Below are 18,867 nucleotides of genomic sequence, written 5' to 3'. Positions count from 1 at the left end.
GTAAAATAAGGATACCCGCCTTATTGGGTTGTTACGAGGATAATGAGTATGCAAAACACTTAGAATATTGCCTGGCATATGGCATGGTGCAGGAAATGTTGGCCGCTACCATTACTAACACCGCAGCTCGCTTCTTATGGCAAGACAAGTGGAAAGTGTCCTCTTCTCCTTCCTTTTACTTGTCATCTCATCCCTCACCAGCGGTGCCTCTCAAGGCATTGAGCCCCAGGTGCCACAGCAGTGAGCTGCTTGGTAATATACCCTTTCTAGGCTGTCTTTGTCTCCCTGTACTACTTCTTACTGGTAATCTCAGCAGGTATTTCCTGGAATCAGATCCCAAATAAACAGCTTGTCCTCAACTTCTTATTTCAGGGTCTGCTTCTGGGGGACCCCAACCCAAGAAACCATCCAAAGCTAGGCTTGTATTATGGCAAATGTTTTTAATGTACGGCCATTATAACCCTCTGTGTTACCACATCTTAATACAAGTTACTAAGAAATGCTTAATACATGGCAGTAGACACAGCTCTCCTTTTTTTCTATTGCAGCTCTGCGGAAAACAAAATCCCTTCCTAATAAAAAGGACTCAAGGGCCCAAGATGAATAGCGATTTACTCACTGGTTAAGGGAAAACAAAACACTGCAATGCACCAAATGCTAGCCTGGCAAGCAACACACACACACACATACACACACGCACACATGCACACGGCCCTGCTCCTGAGAAGCTGCTGGCTGCTGGCAGGTGGAGCATAACACCGCATGGTCCTGGTCTCCTGGTGATGTCCCGTACATTAACACACCCTTTTGGTTTAGTTTGAAAACACTTGAGGGCAGGGCAATGTGTATGCACAGATGACCTATCAAGGATACAGAAGACATTCAAGAAATCCCACCTGACCCAGGGTGCCAGCAAAGTGCAATTAGGATCTCTGGGGATGCCATGCCACCATTTCTTTAAGGTGAACTCAAGGACCACCCAGGCCATTGTTTTCTCCTCTTTTGATCAAAGTCATGTATGTTGATGGCAAAACATCAAGTAGTCCTGAAAGGCATATAGTGGGTTGAACTGTGTCCTCCAAAATGACATGGTGAAGGCTTGTGAGTGTGACCTTATTTGAAGATTTTCTGTAGATGCAATCAAGTTATGATGAAGTTGTTAGAGTGGGCCCCTATCCAATATGACGAGTGTTCTTAAAAGAGGAGGGAAATGTGGATAGATATAGAGGACAATGTCATGTGAAGACATAGAGGGAAGATGGCCACGTGAAAATGGTGGCAGAGACTGAAGCTGGGTTGCCACCAGCCAAGAAACATCTGGGGTCAGCAGAAGCTTGAAGAGCAAAGGAAGATTCTTCCCTAGAACTACCAGGGGGAGAATGGCCCCACTGACACCTTGATTTGGAACTTCTGGCCTCCAGGACTGTGAGACAACACATTTAATTCTTCCTTTTGGGATACTAGCAGGTCTTGGCACACAATTACTGAGTATCACTAAGAACAAAGATGGTGGCTTAGACAATCACAAAGTTTTTTTTTTTTTCTTTTTTGTGTGTATGGTGGGGGGTGGACAGAGGGAAACAGAGACTCTTAAGTATGCTCCATGCCCAGTGCAGAGCATGATGTGAGGCTCTATCTTACAACACTGAGATAATGACCTGAGCTGAAATCAAGAGTTGGGTGCTTAACCAACCGAGCCATCCAGGCACCCTGACAATCACAAAGGGTTGACAGACAACCAGGAGTTCAGACTGAGCTGATTGGTGAGGCTTATCTCCTACACAAGACCAATTTGTCAAGACTGGGAGAGGTTGCTGTCATATCCAATATGTAAGCACCAACATACAGAGTGAAGAAAAAAATAAAGAGGAATGTGTTCCAAACAATAGAACAAGATAAATCTCCAGAAACAGCTCTTAATGAAACAGAAATAAGAGATTTATCTTATAGAGTTCAAAATCATGGTCATAAAAATGCTCACCATGGTCAGGTCATGAACAAAGTAAGAATTTCAGAAGACAGAAAATAAAAGTAAGTACCATAAAGAAATCATAGAGCTAAATAACACAATAAGTGAACTAAAATATTCAATGCAGGGGTTCAACAACAGATAGATCAAAGTGAAAAAAGGATCAATAAATCAAAGACTGGGCAGTGGAATTCATCCAATGAGGGGTGCAAAAAAATTTTTTTAAACTATGAAGAGTGAAGATAGCCTAAGGGACTTAATGAGACGCCACTAAGTGGACAAACATATGCATTATCTGGGTCCCAGAAGGAATCAAAAAGTGGAAGAAAAGTTATTTAAAGAAATAATGGCGAAAAACTTCCCTAACCTGGAAAAAGAAACAGACATCCACATCCAAGAAACCCAAAGAGTACCAAATAAGATGAATCTACACTGAGACACATTATAATTAAATTGTTAAAAATTAAAGATATGGAGACTCTTAAAAGGAGCCAGAGAAAAGCAAATTGTTACCTACAAAGGAACCCCTCTAAGACTGCTGGTGGATTTTTCATCACCAATTCTTGTCAGAGGAAAGTGGGATGATATATTCAAAGTGCTGAAAAAAACCCCAAAAAACTGCCAATCAGGAATACTCTACTTAAGAATCCTCTAAGTTGTCCTTCAGAAATGGAGAGAATTTTCCAGACAAAAAGCAGAAGTTCATCAGCACTAGACTAGCTTGACAAGAAAGGTTAAAGGGAATTCATTAAACTAAAATGGAAGCTACTAATCAGGTAACTGAAATGAAAACAGTATGAAATTCACTGATACATAGTTAAATTCACAATATTGTAATGGTGGTGGGTAAATCACTAATAATTCCAGTACAAAGGTTAAAAGACAAAAGGATTAAAAATAACTGTAAATACAAATATACACATTATGAAAAAAAATTGTGCGATCAAAATAATAAAACACAGGGAGTGTAAACATATAGACTTTTTGTATATGGATTAGATCTGAAGGAAACAAACTCAGTATCTCAAAGAGGTATCTGTATTCTCATGTTCACTGCAGCCTTATTCACAATAGTCAAGATATAGAAACAATTAAGTGTCTGTTTATGAATGAATAAAGATGTATCTATACACAATGCAACACTAATTAGCCCGATGAGAAGGAAATCCTGCCATTTGTAACAACTTGGATACCGTGAGGGCATGGTGCTATGTGAAATAAGCCAAACAGAGAAAGAAAAATAATGTGCTAACTTACTTGTATGTGAAATCTTTAAAAAGCAAAAAACAAACAAACAAACAAAAAACTCATGAAAATGGAGAGTAGAATGGTGGTTACTGAGGAGATATTGATCAAAGAGTATAAACTTCTAGTTATAAGATGAGTAAGTTCTGGAGATCTAATATACAGCATAGTGATTATAGTTAACAATACTGCATTATACACTGAAAGTTGCTAGTAGAGTAAATCTTAAACATTCTCACCATAAACAGAAATGGTAATTATGTGCTGGGATGGAGGTGTTAGCTAAGGCTATGGTGGTAATCACTTTGCAATATATAAATATAACAAATAACAAGTTATACACCTTAAACTTACATGATATTGTCTTTTCTTGAAAAGATTTATTTTAGAGAGGGAGAGAGCGCGTGTGCATACATGAGCAGGGGTGGGGACAAGGGCAGAGGGAGAGGAAGAATCTCAGACACCCCACTCAGTGCAGAGTCTGACGCAGGGCTCGATCTCAAGGCTCTTGAGATCACAACTTGAGGCAAAACTAAGAATCAGATGCTTGACCAACTGAGCCACCGAGGTGTCCCACTTTATCCAATGTTATATGACAAGTCAATAAAACTGGGGCGAGGGGTGTGCTTCACACAATTTTAGTGCACCTCTAAGCTAAAAAATCATCTAATTGGCACCACTGTATATTTCCAAGTATCTTAATCCAGTGAAGAAATAAGGTACACATCACTAAATGACTTTTGTCTTTATTTTTTTGACTGCCACTCATTAAAGTGTTATTTCACATAATTCTCCTGGTGGCTTGATGTCCAGAAGTCATAGAATTATCCATTCATCTGCTCCAAAGGTGGATGTCCACTTTACAAACAGGACAACAGCATCATGTATTTTGCCGCGTTCTTGATGTGAGTGCACACACAGGAGTGTTTCTCAGGCAGTGGCTCCTGGGCCAGCAGCATCACCTGGAAACTTCCTAGAAATGCAAATCTTCTGCCTACCCCAGACTACTGAATCAGAAACTCGGAGGTGTTAAACAATCTGGATTTAATAAGCCCACCAGGGAATTCTGGCACACACTAAGTTTTCAAGTTATTGAATTAAGCATCAGTCCTTAAAGATGAAGTACATTATATGCAAGAGAAAAAAAAAAATAACACAGGTTAAGGGCAACTTTTGCTGCTGGTACAGGACAGGAGTTCACAAGTCAGCTCCAGGGGTGGATCCATGGGCACATGCCTTGATAGTGCCGACGTCCATAATGAATGAAATGAGATGAGCCTTGAAAACTGGATGAATCCCGAGGAGAGGATTTAAACAAGAGTAACCAGTGGAGACCAGCCACTACAGAATCCAGTCTGTGCACACGTGTTCTCCTGGACAAACTGGGACAGGTCGTATGTGGGTGGCGACTGTTTGTAAGGACATGTTCAGTGAGGTGTTGATGTGGGCCTGTTTTCTTATATAGACCACGTGTCACAATCAGCTGAAAGCCAGCGAATGCAGTGTCACTGACCCCATCATTAATGTAAATCAGACAAATCGTAATAGGAAACACTTTTATTCTTTAAAAGCCATTGTTTTAAGAAAAAGGAATCAAAACTGTACTGGTTGGTGATCACATTGACCATTATCAGGATAGTACATGCTATTAGGAAAATGTTATTTCTTTTTGTCTGAGATGCTCCTTGCTGATCAGCATCTATGCTATAATGATGTCGCGATACACATTACGAGCATATTTAGTGAGCAAGACAAGGGCCACAGCTTATTCTAAATACTCTCCTTGGCTGTAGCAGATGACCAAATTTATACATTTTTCAGAGCTTAGAAAGACTAACCACCTAATCATGCCAGAGCTCAACAGACCAGCATTAATAATCACCAAAAAAGGCACTTTAAAATACACTTGACAAGGAGTGATGCTAATGCAATGAGAACTGGTCAAAGCCCTGCACTAAACTTTATCATAGATCCTATAAATAGTGCATTCTCTGTTTCCATACGTATATATAAATATATATGTGTGTATATACCAATAGCCATAAACACGAGTGTGTGTCTATTTCTGTAAGTTTCTGGATGGGGGAAAAAAACCTTTGCTGTTTCCTTTAACTTAATAAAACACAAAAATTCTAGGCATTTCACTCGGAACAAAGAATGAGGAGATGGGCAAATTAACGCAAAAAAGTACCCTACTACCCCTTTGTGTATTGACCCAAAAAAGCAGTACAATAAATACTCAGAATTTTCCTAAGCTGTCCACTATTAAAATAAAAAAATCTAGTGTTTTAAAAAAGTTTATTCCACTGGAGGGAGCAAGGAGGGTATTTTTGGTGCTGTCAATCTCATACACTCACACATCCATATTGCTTCAGTTGAAGACAGTGGAATGAACACAAGAAATCTCTTCCACAGATTCTTTCTGTCAGTACCCAAGTTTTGGATATGTTGTGTCATTCCACTTAGTTTAATGTATAAATGAAGTCTTGTATAAAGATATTTTTAGGATTTCTAAATTCTCAAGATATTTTCACAGAGTACTACAAGTACTTAGAGGATTTTTGTGAAATAAACAGAATTGGCCACATACACACTAGTCCACTGTGTATACCCCAGGCTCGATGTTCTCATAGACCAAATTTATCTGTTCCAGAGGCGGACAAAAAGCTTACTCGTCCTTCCCAGGAACAAGTATATAGACTTACTTTTAGAAGATGAGAAAACAATTAGTGATGGCATTTAAAGTTTAATTACTAACTGTATAGCGCCTGACGAAAAAAATCAGAGCAATTTCTGAAAGGTTAAGAGTCAGACTCCGGGCATTTCCGTTTTTTAGCTGCTGGCTCTTCAGTCTTGTGTGATTCTAAAGTGCTTGCGTTGGATTTGAGACTGGGGTCAGCTTTAAGGTTATCCATGGCGACAGTGAAGCCTGAGAGAAGGTACCCCCCACCTCCGCTCATCAGTAGTTTGGGATGACTTCGATCTGGCAAAACCTAATCAAGACAGAAAGACATTCATGTTTTCCTAAGCAGATAAAGCACATGCTAACAATACACATGCCAGAAATCAGAATTCAAATGACAGATTCTCTTGAAGATTTAATCCGATCAATTTCTAAAGAGTGCCTTCCTTCACGTGCAGATTAAGGATTTAATCTGGTTTTAAGGATTTTCTTCTGAAAAATAAAATTGAAGCTGCTGCTCTCAAACCAGAGGCAAGTTTCTAGTGGCAAACAAGCAAATGTCTGTGTAGAACTCTGGGCCTGCACATAGCTTTCTTCCTACTGGCTCCAGGAAGCTTCACAGCCAATAGTGGAGTGTGGGTCCACGGAGAAGTAGCTACTGGACATATCCAGAGCTTCCCTCCCCTGATACCTTGTTAACTCTGACACAATTTCTTCTCTGCTGTTACCATAGCTTAAGAAGATCACTGCCATGTAGGGCGGAGTCTGCTCAGGGCCTTGAGTATCTTGGATCAAGGCAGTAGATGTGCAAGCAGCATGGCAGGGCCTGCGGCGGCCATGGAGGTACTCCCTCAGTTCTCCCTTCAAGAGGGAACCAGCTGTGAGGAGTTCGAGGAGCAGAAAGCCTCTCGCTGCTGCTTCCTTGGGATCCTGAGCAGAATTCATACACAGGGAGGCCATGGGCTGCTCCAAGTTGATTACTGAGCATGGGTACCCAGGACCGCAACACTTCTGCCCAAGACAGGGCTCCTTTATTGGGCAAACTTTGCTCTGGGGTTCCCCATCATCCTGGCTGAGACTTTCTGAAGGGAGCACTGCAGGCTCTTCCTCCCCATCTTCCGTTCTCCCCCTCCTTTTGCAGCAGTCAGACCTCCAATACGGTTTGAGGACTTTCCTACCTGGCTCTGCTCCCTCTCCTTTTCCTCTTTCAGAGGCATCTTCCCCCATAAAACCCTTATACTTCTAATTCTATCTTAGCGTGTGCCTTCCAGAGGACCTGAACTGATGTTGGACCCACCAGTAAATCCTGAAAATCTGCTGCAAAGACATCTCAGCTGAGGGAGCAGAGTCACTTTCTTGTTGGCCTAGGGATTTTGCTATCATCAGTTATTCCCTCCACAGTGATCATGAGGCCTTGGAGAAACACGAACCATAACTGTTTGCATTTTAATTGGCTCTGGACTGGAGTTTCAGAGTAACAGACCCTGACGTGAAGGAGGAAAAAGGGTCAGGAAGAGCCAGGGCTCTTTGTCTGAGTTACAAGCAGGAGATTCTTTCATCTGTAGATGGAAATACGGGCATCTATTTAACAGCTTCTGGCACCACTGCAGAGAGCCAGCAACTCAGAAGAGCAGCCCCCTGGAACCAGCTGGAAAAACACGCACCTGGTAATTCCTGAGCCAGGTTTCCGACAGCCTGAGGTTGATGACCCCTCCTCTTTCCCGCAGTTTTGTGTAGCATTCCAACAGGGGCTAAAGGCATAAACAGAATTCTGTTACGAATGCCTGTGAGGGCTGTGATTTGAGTATTAACACACAGTGCAAGAACTCCCAGCTCTTCCATGTCAGCATTACCTCTTTATACTGACAGTAGACCACAAACGGTCTGGAAGGGGCCACGAAGTCCAGCAAAGACAGCAGGAGTGGAGTGGGATGGAAACGACTAGCAACAATTAAACTGCAAAAAAAAAAAAAAAAAAAAAGTTAGACAAATTATTTCTCTCCTTGGCAAGGTAGAGCATAGATTTTAAAATGACCATCTACTGGGATGCCTGGCTGGCTCAGTTGGTTGAGCATCTGCCTTTGGCTCAGGTCATGATCCCAGGGCCCTGGGATTGAGTCCTGTGTCGATTCCCTGCTCTGCGGGGAGCCTGCTTTTCCCTCTTCCTCTGCCACTACCCGTGCTTGTAGTCTCTCTCTCTCAAGTAAGTAAAATCTTCAGAAAAAATGATCATCTATTCATTTGCCATGACTCACGCAAGGAAGAGCTTTAAATACCACATTCTACAAACCCCCCCCCCCCAAAATAAAATCATGTGTTTCTAAGAAACACAAAATGAACTAAAAGCTCTCTTGGTGCTTGGCAACTCTAAATAGCATTTAATGACATTCTTGACTTAAAAAAAAAATCATCTGGAAACAAATCCAACATTGTAATTCTACCTTTGCAGATATCAGAATCTACGTCTCCTGTCAGGTTTTCCTTAGCCTTTACCATTAGCCACAGTGGTATCAATTTGAATGACCTACCCCCTGCATATAGCAGGACCACACAGACTCATCTGATACACTATCACTGGAGACGCTTCAAATTTATTCTAGAACTCGGAAACCAACACAATTTCCCACATCCACCAGATGCAGCCTCCTGTCTTAAAAAACAAGATAGATTCATCATCTCTGCTCCCACTATAATCGAAGCAGACACACGAGGAATTCCGTGTGAAGCACAGCCCATGGATACCCAGGTATCTGTATTCCTTCATCAACGTACCCATCTGAGTTTCTTTCACTCAGCAGAGCAGCAGCCTCTAAGTGTCTTTTCCTTTGCTCTTCTTGTCTCCTCTGCTTTTCCTGAATCTTCAAGAAGAAAAAGAAGAAACTAGCATACTGCAGTCATTCAATCAGGTTTATGGAAATGATGGTCTGTCAAAAATTTCAATGGTATTTATCAACCTGGACTAAAGCAACAGAAGGTCATTCATGAGGAAGTTGGAAACACACAAACCAGTTTGTTACAGAACCATCAGTAAGCTACCTACACAATGCTCCTGGATCCCAAAGCTCCGTCCCAAAGAATACACGACACACGTGTGCACATCCATGCACACATTTTCTCTGTCTGCTCTGGTATTTATTATCTTGGGCACTGATGCTCCAAAGCCACACCAAACCTCAGTGCCAAATGAAACTCGGAGAGGAATATTATGAAGGAAGGGGGACTCTTAACACTTACATAATCCTTTTTGCTTCCTTTCTCTTTAGACTCCTTATAGTCTGGATCTTGCGAGACGATTTCCATCGTTTCCTGTTCCGGTGGGTGATGGCTCTCTTGCGCTTCTGTCACGTTGTCTTCATTCTCCTGTTCCGAAGTCTGTTTTTCCTCCAGGGTGCCATTACTTTCTTCAGCAGAAGCACCATCTTTAGGCTCTGAAGATAACATCTCCGCAGAAAATGTTCCATTTAGGAGACTGTCCACTTTGTTGAGTGGGAAATCATAAAGACCACTGAGGAAAGATTTGGGGAATCCAAAACATGCTGTTGCTGCCCGAACAGGTCCACCTCCAGGGTACAGCTGAATAATGGAACCAAAACCTGAAGAGATTAAAAAAATAAAGATCTGCTGGATGGAGGGGATTCTAGACTCAGGACACCCTTAGGGTCCTCCACTGTAAGAAGACTGAATGTCTCTACTCTTTGTAGGGACTGCGGGATAATGCAGCTCCCCCTGGCGGTCGTTTGCCCATGAATATTCCCAAGGAAGGAAAAACAATTCCAGAACACATGAACCTCCACATGATGCTATGATAAAACCATATGATCTTGCAAATTTGGGTGTCACGTGATTGGCAATTAGCTCTCAGCTTTCCCCCAGTCTGAACCTTAATCAGGGCAGCTTGAAGTTCTTACCTGCCACAGGGTTAGAGGAAGGGCAGGCAAACCAGGTTAGAGGAAGGGCAGGCAAACTGTGTGCGTTCCTCCAGGACAAAATATACCCCACATAGTCTTCTCATCCAATCCCCTCAATTCTGGCCAATAAAATGAGAACCAGCTATCCAAGAATTTACTGAAATCACTGTCCTGGAGGTCCAAGCCGGCCAAAGGCTTCTTAAACACCCCCACTGATACAGAAGTTGGGGAAAGGGCAACTGCCATCCAGCGGCACCGACATAGCACTGGCTGAGATGTGGACTGCACGAAGGTCCCAGGGACTAGGGCAGTGGGGGGCCACCCAAGCCATTCTGTGAATCTTGCAGTAATTCAGCCTCACTTTCTGTACCCTTACATTTTTAAGGCCTTCTACTCATATCATGGTAGTGCTCTAATGAACCTAAAAATGGTAAGTCTTACCTCCCATCCGTTCCATCATTGCACCCAGCACCAAGCCTGCACAGGTTTCCATTACAATCATTTTATTGCCAGCACGGACATTTCCCAAAGTCAACATCTGGGCTAGTGTATCATATCTCATGTGGCTAAGGAAAAAAGAATGATTTGTTTATTTTTAGCTAAGCAGAAGCAGCTATTTTAATCATTTTTTTTAAGTTTTGTTTATTTCATAAAAATTATGTTGATAAGATTATAGATTGTTTTGGAGGCAACAGTAAAAAGAACTTACAATTCATGAGGTAGGAGGACACTTTATGCAGGTGAGCAAGTTTTTCATTTTACTTAAAATCATGACCGTTCTTAAAGATATATTTTCCCCCAATTATACTTTTGAAAGGAAACAAAGCGTACTTAATTTTTCCAGGTTCTCTTGCATAATACATAATTGAAAGAATGCGGGTGGATGGCTTCACAACAGTAATGATGGCTTCATACCTGGGGGAAGAAAAAAGAAGACATCAGTTTTTAAAAACTGGTTTAAAAATACTTTATTTTTAATAATAAACATTTTATAAACCTATAAAGATATAATACTTTCATCCTTTTCGAACAAAATCCACTTACTTCTTTTTCTTCTTTTTTATATATTTATCTTGAGCAAATTCTGTCTTGTCCCGGAATGTTGTACTATTTTCAATTAACTGCTGAACTATTTCCTATAAGAAAAGGAGCAAGCAGATTTCCTGAAACTTTATTTCCATGGAAATGATAACTTCAGAGGTTTCTTACCCTAGAATGTATCCAAAGGTCTGATTTTCCAGTCCCTTTTCCACAGAAGTCTAAATAAATAAACTGCATTTTTTTTTTACCTCTACCTAAAATACAAGTACTTTGTAACTGTACTTAAAACAGGATAAAAAAAACAAAACAAAAACAGAACTACATAATAAAAGGAGAAAGGATATAAAAGAAATTGTCCTTCCTGAAGACACTGGCTGAAAACATTACTGAAAATGAACCAAGTTAAGCTCTGGTAGTCATGAAGTTATTAAATTCTCTTTTGCTAATAATATCAGTTGTCACTCACTTACATAAATTCTTGTATATAAGAAATGAAATCTTTCATCTACTGAATGGCATGTACAGGTCAAGCTATTGCTAAAAGAAAAGCAGTATTTTTACATCTCACCTTAAGTAAATCCTGCTTTAAAATCCAAGCAATTTCCTCAATACCAAACAAAAACAAAACACAACATCCTTTGAATATTACCTCTCCTTTAATGCCTTTGTCCTTTAAAGCTTTTATGTCATCTTGAGTAAGTTTCTGAGATTTCCCATCATCAATTATATTTCGATTATCAGTGCCTGCTTCTTTGGTCTCTAAGGAAGGAAATTGCTTAATGACATTGATGATCTGAAATTATGTAAAATCTTTCTTCTTCTAAATTCATGTCCACATCCAGCCCATCCCGTACACGCTCTGGCCCCGAGTGACCTTTTCTCACCTCCTTTCTTGGCCCCTGTGCTTCAGCCATGCTGCTCTTCTGTTCCTTAAGCACACCAAGCACAGGCTCACTGGGGGGCTTTGGCACCTGCTGCTCCCTCCACTTGTGAGTGCCCTCATGACAGAGGTCTAGGTCCTTTCCAGCCCTCAGGACTGAGCTCATCATCTCAATCACGTCTCACCCAGTCAGCCTCCAGTACACCTCCCTGCTTTACCATCTTCACAGCACACATCACTATCTACAAGTGTGTTGTTTGCTTTTCTACTTATTCTTGGTGTTCCCCACTGCTCTATACACTTTATGAGATGATTTAGACAATGCCTAATCATGCCTGGCACAGATTTGGTGCTCAATAAAAATATGGAGGTTAGTTTAAAAGCACTTAATTAACTGGTGTGAACCAAAACTTCAACAGCATTGTAGTTATTTGATTTTAAAAATTAATTATTTTTATTTTTACTAATAAACTATTTTACATACATTTATTTCAACAAATATTGAAATATTTAATTTTAACTAACAATAACCACTAAAATTATGGGGTCTTTGCTATAGGCAAGGCACTGTTAAGAACTTCCTATATGTTATGTGACTGAAACTGGCTACAGCCTAGGCATTAAATGTATCTATGGCTCCATTTTACAAATGCAGATAGAAGACCTAGAGAAATCAAGTAACCTGCCTAAGATTACAAGGCAAGTGATGAAACTGGAATTAAACCTAGTCAGTTAAATTCGAAGCCAGACTCTTAACTGCCTCCAGCTGTTATGGAACTTCGGGGCGCTGAAACGAGTCTACCTGCCCTTACACTGAAATAGCAAGGATTCTTCTAGGATTAAAAACTTGTCCCAAAGTCAGAAAGCCAGTTAATGATGGGCTGGAGCCAGAATCCAGGTACCCAAAGCCAAAGGCAGACCTTGCTTCATTCCACCAAGCTCCAGTTCTTAGATTACAAGTTTAAATTTCTTTCGTGATAGCCTGAGTTAGTATTTTAGAACTGGGGTCGACAGGTTTCTGACCAGCCAGCTCGAGAGCACCTATTTCATATACCCAAAGTAGTGCACCTGAAGCAGGCTCTTCCTTCTTCTTCTTAGGCTGAAGGCTTCCTCCATTGGTCACTTCAAATGTGGTTCCATAACTATGGCCAATGACGTTATCCAGATAGAACCACTGTTTTTCAAAAGTTACTTTTCTAGGGAAGAAAATGCAATTAGCTGAATCTCATTTGCATTCAGTATAGAAAAGAAAGGTTTAATCAAGTTTATTTCAAAACTGGTCTCCATAAAGAATGATCAGCAGCATTACCTCTGAACATAAACTGACAAATGAACTAAAGAGAACTGGGTTGGGGCAGAGACATAAAATTAGTAAGAACATACAAAAACACTGAATTTGGAAGGAGAAACAAGGACAGAAGACCTTCTTCTGAGGCACTGGTCTGGTTCCAATTTGCAATGACAGGATGTCCACCCTTACAGCTTTGTAAATTTCCTGTACAGCATAAAGGGTCACTGAAACTGCCAGGCCACTGGACACACACCATTACACTACTTGAACTCTAACTAGAAAACTCTTGAAACTGAACTATCATTGGGATGACAGGGATTCAGCAAATTCCCTGGTCTAACTGGCTATTTTCTTTCAAAATTATCTAGTAAAAACAGAGTTGCCTAGTTGGCTCAGTCAGTAGAGAATGAGACTCTTAATTTCAGGGTTGTGAGTTCAAGCCCCACACTGGGTACAGAGCCTACTTAACATACAAACAAACAAAATTATCTAGTAAAGGCAAATTATATTTACAAGTAAATATCACTGACAATCTATACATTTCGAAATGGTGCTTAACACTGACGATGCTCTACTGAGGATTGGGCAACATCAGCTTTCCCCATTACCTGGATTTTTATATTATCATTTAAAAGGAAATTCCCACAAAAACAAAAAAAATATTTTTTCCCCAAAAAGAAAACTAATATCCACTGAATGTTGACCAGTGGCTAGGTAGTATGTGCTGCTGTGTTTCATATTTTTATTTAATTCTCACAGTAATCCTAGGACATAGCTCCTTCCAGAAGAGCAATCTGAGCTTAGGGAAAAGTATCTTGTCCAAGATTCACAGTTACAAAGTGGAAGCTGGATTAAAATCCGGGCCTGCCTGACCCCAAAGCCTGCTTCCTTCTACCATACCACACAGTCTGCTCCAGAAAAGGCTAATGGATCTCAGGATGCCCTGCCTAATTTTAGGACATGACCCACGTCTACAGAACTTTGCATCCTGGAAGACACATACTGTTTAATTTTGTTTGTCCCCCACCTACACTTTCTTCTCCTTTCTCTGTGCCCCAGGAGTCTATGACAGATGCATAGACCACATCACCCAGACTCCATTACCAAAACTTTCCCACCATTACTAGACCCTGGGTGCATCACCATTCTCTGCTGGTTCTCTAAACCTTTCCACACCACTGTATGTGTATGTCACATCTTCATTAAATCTCCTCACTTGAATCATCCGAGCGAACTCTTGTGAGATCCTAAGTGATCCAGATAGGGTCAATTCTTATTCTTTGCTAGGTTCCCAGTTTCTATAACATAACAGAATATAACAGATTTTTAAAATATTTGCTGACATAAGTCCAGTCAATTCAGTTGAAACTCAGTTCAGCCCAGATGTGCACTCCATATGCTCACCCCTTGAGCACCCTGGTGCTAAGGAAACACTGAGCTGAGTTGGGTTTACCCTTTTGAGGCTGGTCTGATATTCAAAGAAGGGTGGGTCACTTAAACTGATGCGTGGCAAGAGGTCACTGTCCCAGGAAAATGGGGCCAGACAGAGAATGTGATGCCATGTCTTCACTGAGAAGGAGTGGGGTTTGCAGAGTCTTCTTCTCAAAAAGTCAGATTGCTTCTGCCCAGGCAGATGCATACAGACCCCCCAAAAAGTGAAGGGAGAATCTGCCCTGGGATATAGACGAGCTCAGAAGGTCATAAACTACATAAAATGGCAACTAATGCACTGGCTTCTGCCAAGAAAAGTAATGAAAAGTATTTCCAAATAAGTATGTCTCGAGTGCTTCCAGAGTACTTTTTGAAATGAAGATGTTATTACCTGCCTTATTGTTAATGGAAAAGCTTTGTCTTAAAAAATAAATAAATAAATAACAACCACATTCTAAAATTAAGCAACTTAAAAGTATGAGAAAGAAAAGGAAGAAAAACCAAAATATCACCTGCATGGTCATTATACAGCTGTGTAAACTTTGGTATCATTTCATCAAACTTACAAGGACTGTGCTGCACCGCTGTACTTCAATTAAATAGTTTAAATAATTAGCACTGGCTCTTTCCAAAAAGTATATACTTGAAGGCTGGCCCATATTTTTAATCAGAAATTTTAAAGAGAAAATGGTGCAGATATTATATTTGTGGACTAAAGGAACCCCCCCAATATTTCTTTGTCTTTACTAAATTGATTCTTTTTTTTTTTTAAAAGATTTTATTTATTTATTTGAGAGAGAGCATGAGAGGGGAGAAGATCAGAAGGAGAAGCAGACTCCCCGTGGAGCTGGGAGCCACATGTGGGACTCCATCCCAGGATTCCGGGATCATGACCTGAGCAGAAGACAGTTGCTTAACCAACTGAGCCACTAAGGCGCCCTCCTAAATTGATTCTTATGCAATAAGACTTGGCTGCCCCCAGCATGCTGCTTTGGGGACTGTTACTTGACTATTTTCTAATGATACCTGTTTCACTTTAAATACCAATCAACAGTTTGATTCACAGAGCAGTAAAATAATTCACCTCATGTGCGCACTTAGAAACTCCCAATCTACCACTGCGTGGCCTATGGTCTGCAGAAAGCTGTTCTCTTGACACTGAACTCAACTTATTTCATTGTCAAAAGTACTGTAATAACCTAACTCAAAAGAAAGTTTGGTTGCACTTTTCAGATAATTAACCGAAACATCTCAATACATTTCAGCATTAATGAGCTGTTAGGGTGTAACAGTCTCACCACCCCTGCCAAGAAGCTACCAAAAATTCCCACTTTTCTAATATTAAAACAGAGCTGTAACTAATCAACAGGATCAAAAATCAAGCATAATCTCAAGTTTTGAGACCTTGAGCCAACTGCTTTGGAGAAATGTAACTTTCCTAGACCTGGCATCCCTTCCTGGAAAGTGAAGGGACGCTAGAGTGATCCTATGGGCTATGAGAAGTTGTTCTCCAGCATTATTACGTCTAACAGTTATTCCAGTTTGGACAGAGAGAAGAGCCTGAGGGACAGAAAAGGTCGGAGAGGTTTCATTTTTTGTAGGATTGATCCTGCTCAGGAAATAGGAAGAAAGGATGGTCTTTAGGGAAAAGGCAAGGGAGGGGAGGACCTTGAGAAGCAAGGATATCAGAGGATGATTGATGGGTTCTTTGAGGCAACAAGAGAGAATATCTCACGGACTTGGAAGAACCCTAGGACAGAAGGAAATGCAAGCGTGGGGAGCGGGGAGGGCACCTGAGCGCCCGAGGGGCAAGAATGGGAAAGGGACCCTGTGGAAAGATTGACAGGGATGTTGAGGGCAGAAGGCCAGATTTGAAATCATGGAAGGAGCACTCTGCGGGAAGACAGGAGTGATAGATGAGACCCCAAGGGCCGAGAATGGGAGGTTGGGGGAAAAGGCCCCTGTAGGAAGACCAAAAGGAAAAAACGAAAGAGGAGGTTGGGGATCTACAGAATCAAGAATGGGACTCTGGTGGAAGAGGGCTCTGTGGGAAGACCTGAGGGAAGGAGTAACGAGAAAATGGGGACGGGGAGCCCTAAGGCCAGCGACCTGACTTACTTTCTCCGCTGGACTTGCACTGCTTTGAACACGTCTTCCCGTTTCAGCACCACGAAGTCGCCGTCGCGGATGCGGTGGTCCCCGGGATGCGGTGGCTGTGGGCCCGGCAGTTCTCCTGAGCCCTCCATGGAGCTTAGCCGGTCTCCGGGTTCTGCAGCGACTCTCCGGCCCCCAGCGCCCCGCCCCTAGTGCTCTGCTGTAGCCGCGGCCAGCCTCACTACCACAAGCCGAGTGGACGCAGAACCCGCCGACCGGCACCGCCCCCACGTGCTGCGCGCCGCTTCCGCTTTCCGGTCGGAACCTCCGGACGGCTTCCGGCAGCAACACGGCTTCCGCTTGGCCGAACTCCTTCATTGGTTGCACTCTGTTCCGCCCCTCTCGTCTCGCGGCTCCTTGGACGGAAGTTGCGTCACAGACGCGCCAAAAAAGAATTTGGAAGCCGACGAGTTCAGGTTGAGTAGCTAAACATCTCCCCGCGAGCCTCTGAGGTGTAGGGGGAAACAGGTCCCCGAGCTGCTCCAACAGATGAGACTCGGCCCCTGCGCGAGGACGTTAGGAGGGCTGCGACCCAAGGGACTTCGCTAGAAGTCACCTGAGGAGCTCAGACCTCAGACTCTTCGTGTCCCCGTCTGTCTCCCCCCACCCTTCTCCGGAACGAGGGGAGAGCCAGGCGGGGCGCACCAGCTGCCACCCAGGGCCCTGCCCAGCTGAAAACCGAGAGAGCTCTGGGACCTCTATTCTTTGCAAGTAAGAACAGCGTGAGGAGAGCTAAATGAAGTAGGATATTTAACGAAGCACAGCAGACGCCGGGTGGCTCCTTTACTCAGCTCTGCAGTCGTATTTCTTGGTTTGTGTTGGGATTTTTACTAGTTGTGCTCACTCTGTTCTCATTTGGGGAAGGTACGGTATGTAGCGTTCTCGATGGGGCGCTTCGTCTTGCGTGTGTGAAGACGGAGTTTGAAGCTCACTACTGCCACCAGACAACTTGAACCTTGATCAGTTTGGGGGGCTTCAGTTTCCTAACTTGCCATATGGTCTGGACGATTTTCAGTTTTGTCTTGTCCCAACATCGTGAACTGTTTGGGTATTAACTTATTTATCAATTAAATCCCGCCAGACAGATTGGATACAGTCCTTTGTGAAGAATTGCACCCCAGTGTTCGGATATATTTCTTTCTTTCTTTCTTTATATTTCTTTCTTTCTTTCTTTTTTAAGTCCTTGGGATAGGAACTGTTTTTTTTTTTTTTTTAATTTATTTGACAGACAGAGATTACAAGTAGACAGAGAGGCAGGCAGAGAGAGAGGAAGGGAAGCAGGCTCCCTGCTGAGCAGGGAGCCCGATGCCGGGCTCGATCCCAGGACCCTGGGATCATGACCTGAGCGGAAAGCAGAGGCTTTAACCCACTGAGCCACCCAGGCGCCCCTAGGAACTGTTTTTAAAAATAGGTTTTATTTTTTAGAGCAGTTTTTGTTTACAGAAATAATGGCACAGAAGTTGCAGAAAATTCCTTATAATTTTCTCTTCTCTCCCTTCAGCCCAGGTTCCCCTTGTTAACACCCTGCAGTAGTGTGCTATATTTGTTGCAATTAATGGACCAATATTGGTGCATTATTACTAGCTAAAGTCCAGAGTTTATGTTAGGGTTCTATCTTTCTGTAGTGCAATTCCATGGCTTTGACAAATGCATAATATTGTATATCCACCACTAAAGGATCATACAGAATCATCTTACGGCCCTAAATTTGCCCTGTGCTCCACCCATATGAGTTATTTCAAAACCCATTTTATAGGTCACTTACATTTTGAATTTTTGATACTTAGCCAGAACTATCTTTGAGTTAAAAAAAAAAAAAAAGTATCTTGCTGTGTACAAAACAAAATGTGAAGAGATAATTAGCAAAATGAAAAGGATCATATTGACAGATACAGATGTATCTGTCAAAAAAACTATTGCATTTCAGCAAATTTATCTAAAAACTAAATTTGTCTAGTCAATATTCACCTAGAAATGATCTTTCTTATGTTGTCTTTTTAAGAAGTTAAGGTCCAGAAAATTAACTTCTTTCCCATTTCACCGCTACAGAGAGGAAAGATTGAAATGTGTATGTACCATGTCCCACTCCTATGCTTCTCCAGAAAGGTCTACATTAGTTGCCTATGTAAGAATATCCTTGTATCTCTGATAAAAGTGGATACGGCATGCAGGATTGACTATGTATAAGGGGCTGTGATGGTGATGTATTCCTAGTGTCACAGGTCAGGATATGTTCAGCCAGTGCTGCTCTTTTATAAGTCTAAA

The 18,867-nt window shown here is 41.9% G+C and overlaps 2 protein-coding genes across 7 annotated transcripts in view; one reads left to right on the top strand and one right to left on the bottom strand.

Annotated features, from left to right (window-relative positions):
• Window positions 1-4,756: 4,756 nt before the first annotated feature.
• On the bottom strand, window positions 4,757-16,862 carry TRMT6 (tRNA methyltransferase 6 non-catalytic subunit). 3 transcript variants are annotated; one of them, XM_082744462.1, is made up of 11 exons: window positions 16,567-16,862; window positions 12,795-12,922; window positions 11,496-11,605; window positions 10,850-10,941; window positions 10,515-10,720; window positions 10,247-10,371; window positions 9,132-9,490; window positions 8,670-8,755; window positions 7,751-7,853; window positions 7,562-7,648; window positions 4,757-6,207 (listed from the first exon to the last, which is right to left on the bottom strand). In XM_082744462.1, exons 6-11 carry the CDS (start codon window positions 10,365-10,367, stop codon window positions 6,016-6,018), a joined length of 948 nt encoding a protein of 315 aa, XP_082600588.1. In that variant the 5' UTR covers window positions 10,368-10,371; window positions 10,515-10,720; window positions 10,850-10,941; window positions 11,496-11,605; window positions 12,795-12,922; window positions 16,567-16,862; the 3' UTR covers window positions 4,757-6,015. The 3 variants fall into 3 exon arrangements, with proteins under 3 accessions (XP_082600588.1, XP_082600586.1, XP_082600587.1); XM_082744460.1 differs by having other exon boundaries at window positions 10,637-10,720; XM_082744461.1 differs by lacking the exons at window positions 11,496-11,605; window positions 12,795-12,922 and having other exon boundaries at window positions 10,637-10,720; window positions 16,567-16,646.
• Window positions 16,863-16,953: 91 nt separating this feature from the next.
• The window catches only part of MCM8 (minichromosome maintenance 8 homologous recombination repair factor), a 46,497-nt gene continuing 44,583 nt past the window's right edge, over window positions 16,954-18,867 (top strand). For 2 of the 4 annotated variants that reach the window (XM_082744424.1, XM_082744422.1), the window contains exon 1: window positions 16,985-17,313. The gene's annotated coding sequence lies outside the window, so the exon portion shown is untranslated. Of the gene's footprint in view, window positions 17,314-18,867 lie in introns of all 4 variants that reach the window. The other 2 variants (XM_082744421.1, XM_082744423.1) reach the window with 2 other exon arrangements.

Source organism: Mustela nivalis (assembly GCF_964662115.1).
Source record: "Mustela nivalis genome assembly, chromosome: 8".
NCBI lineage: Eukaryota > Metazoa > Chordata > Mammalia > Carnivora > Mustelidae > Mustela > Mustela nivalis.
The sequence above is the reverse complement of the archived record's forward strand: the minus strand, read 5'-3'. Positions and strand labels throughout refer to the sequence as shown.

Coding starts and splice junctions, on each gene's coding strand:
- TRMT6 (XM_082744460.1), bottom strand. CDS start 16,694: ATGGAGGGCTCAGGAGAACTGCCGGGCCCACAGCCACCGCATCCCGGG. Junction 12,923..16,566: donor GTGCAAGTCCAGCGGAGAAA/GTAAGTCAGGTC, acceptor TTTCTTCCCTAG/AAAAGTAACTTTTGAAAAAC. Junction 10,372..10,636: donor AGAGAACCTGGAAAAATTAA/GTACGCTTTGTT, acceptor TTTTTTCCTTAG/CCACATGAGATATGATACAC.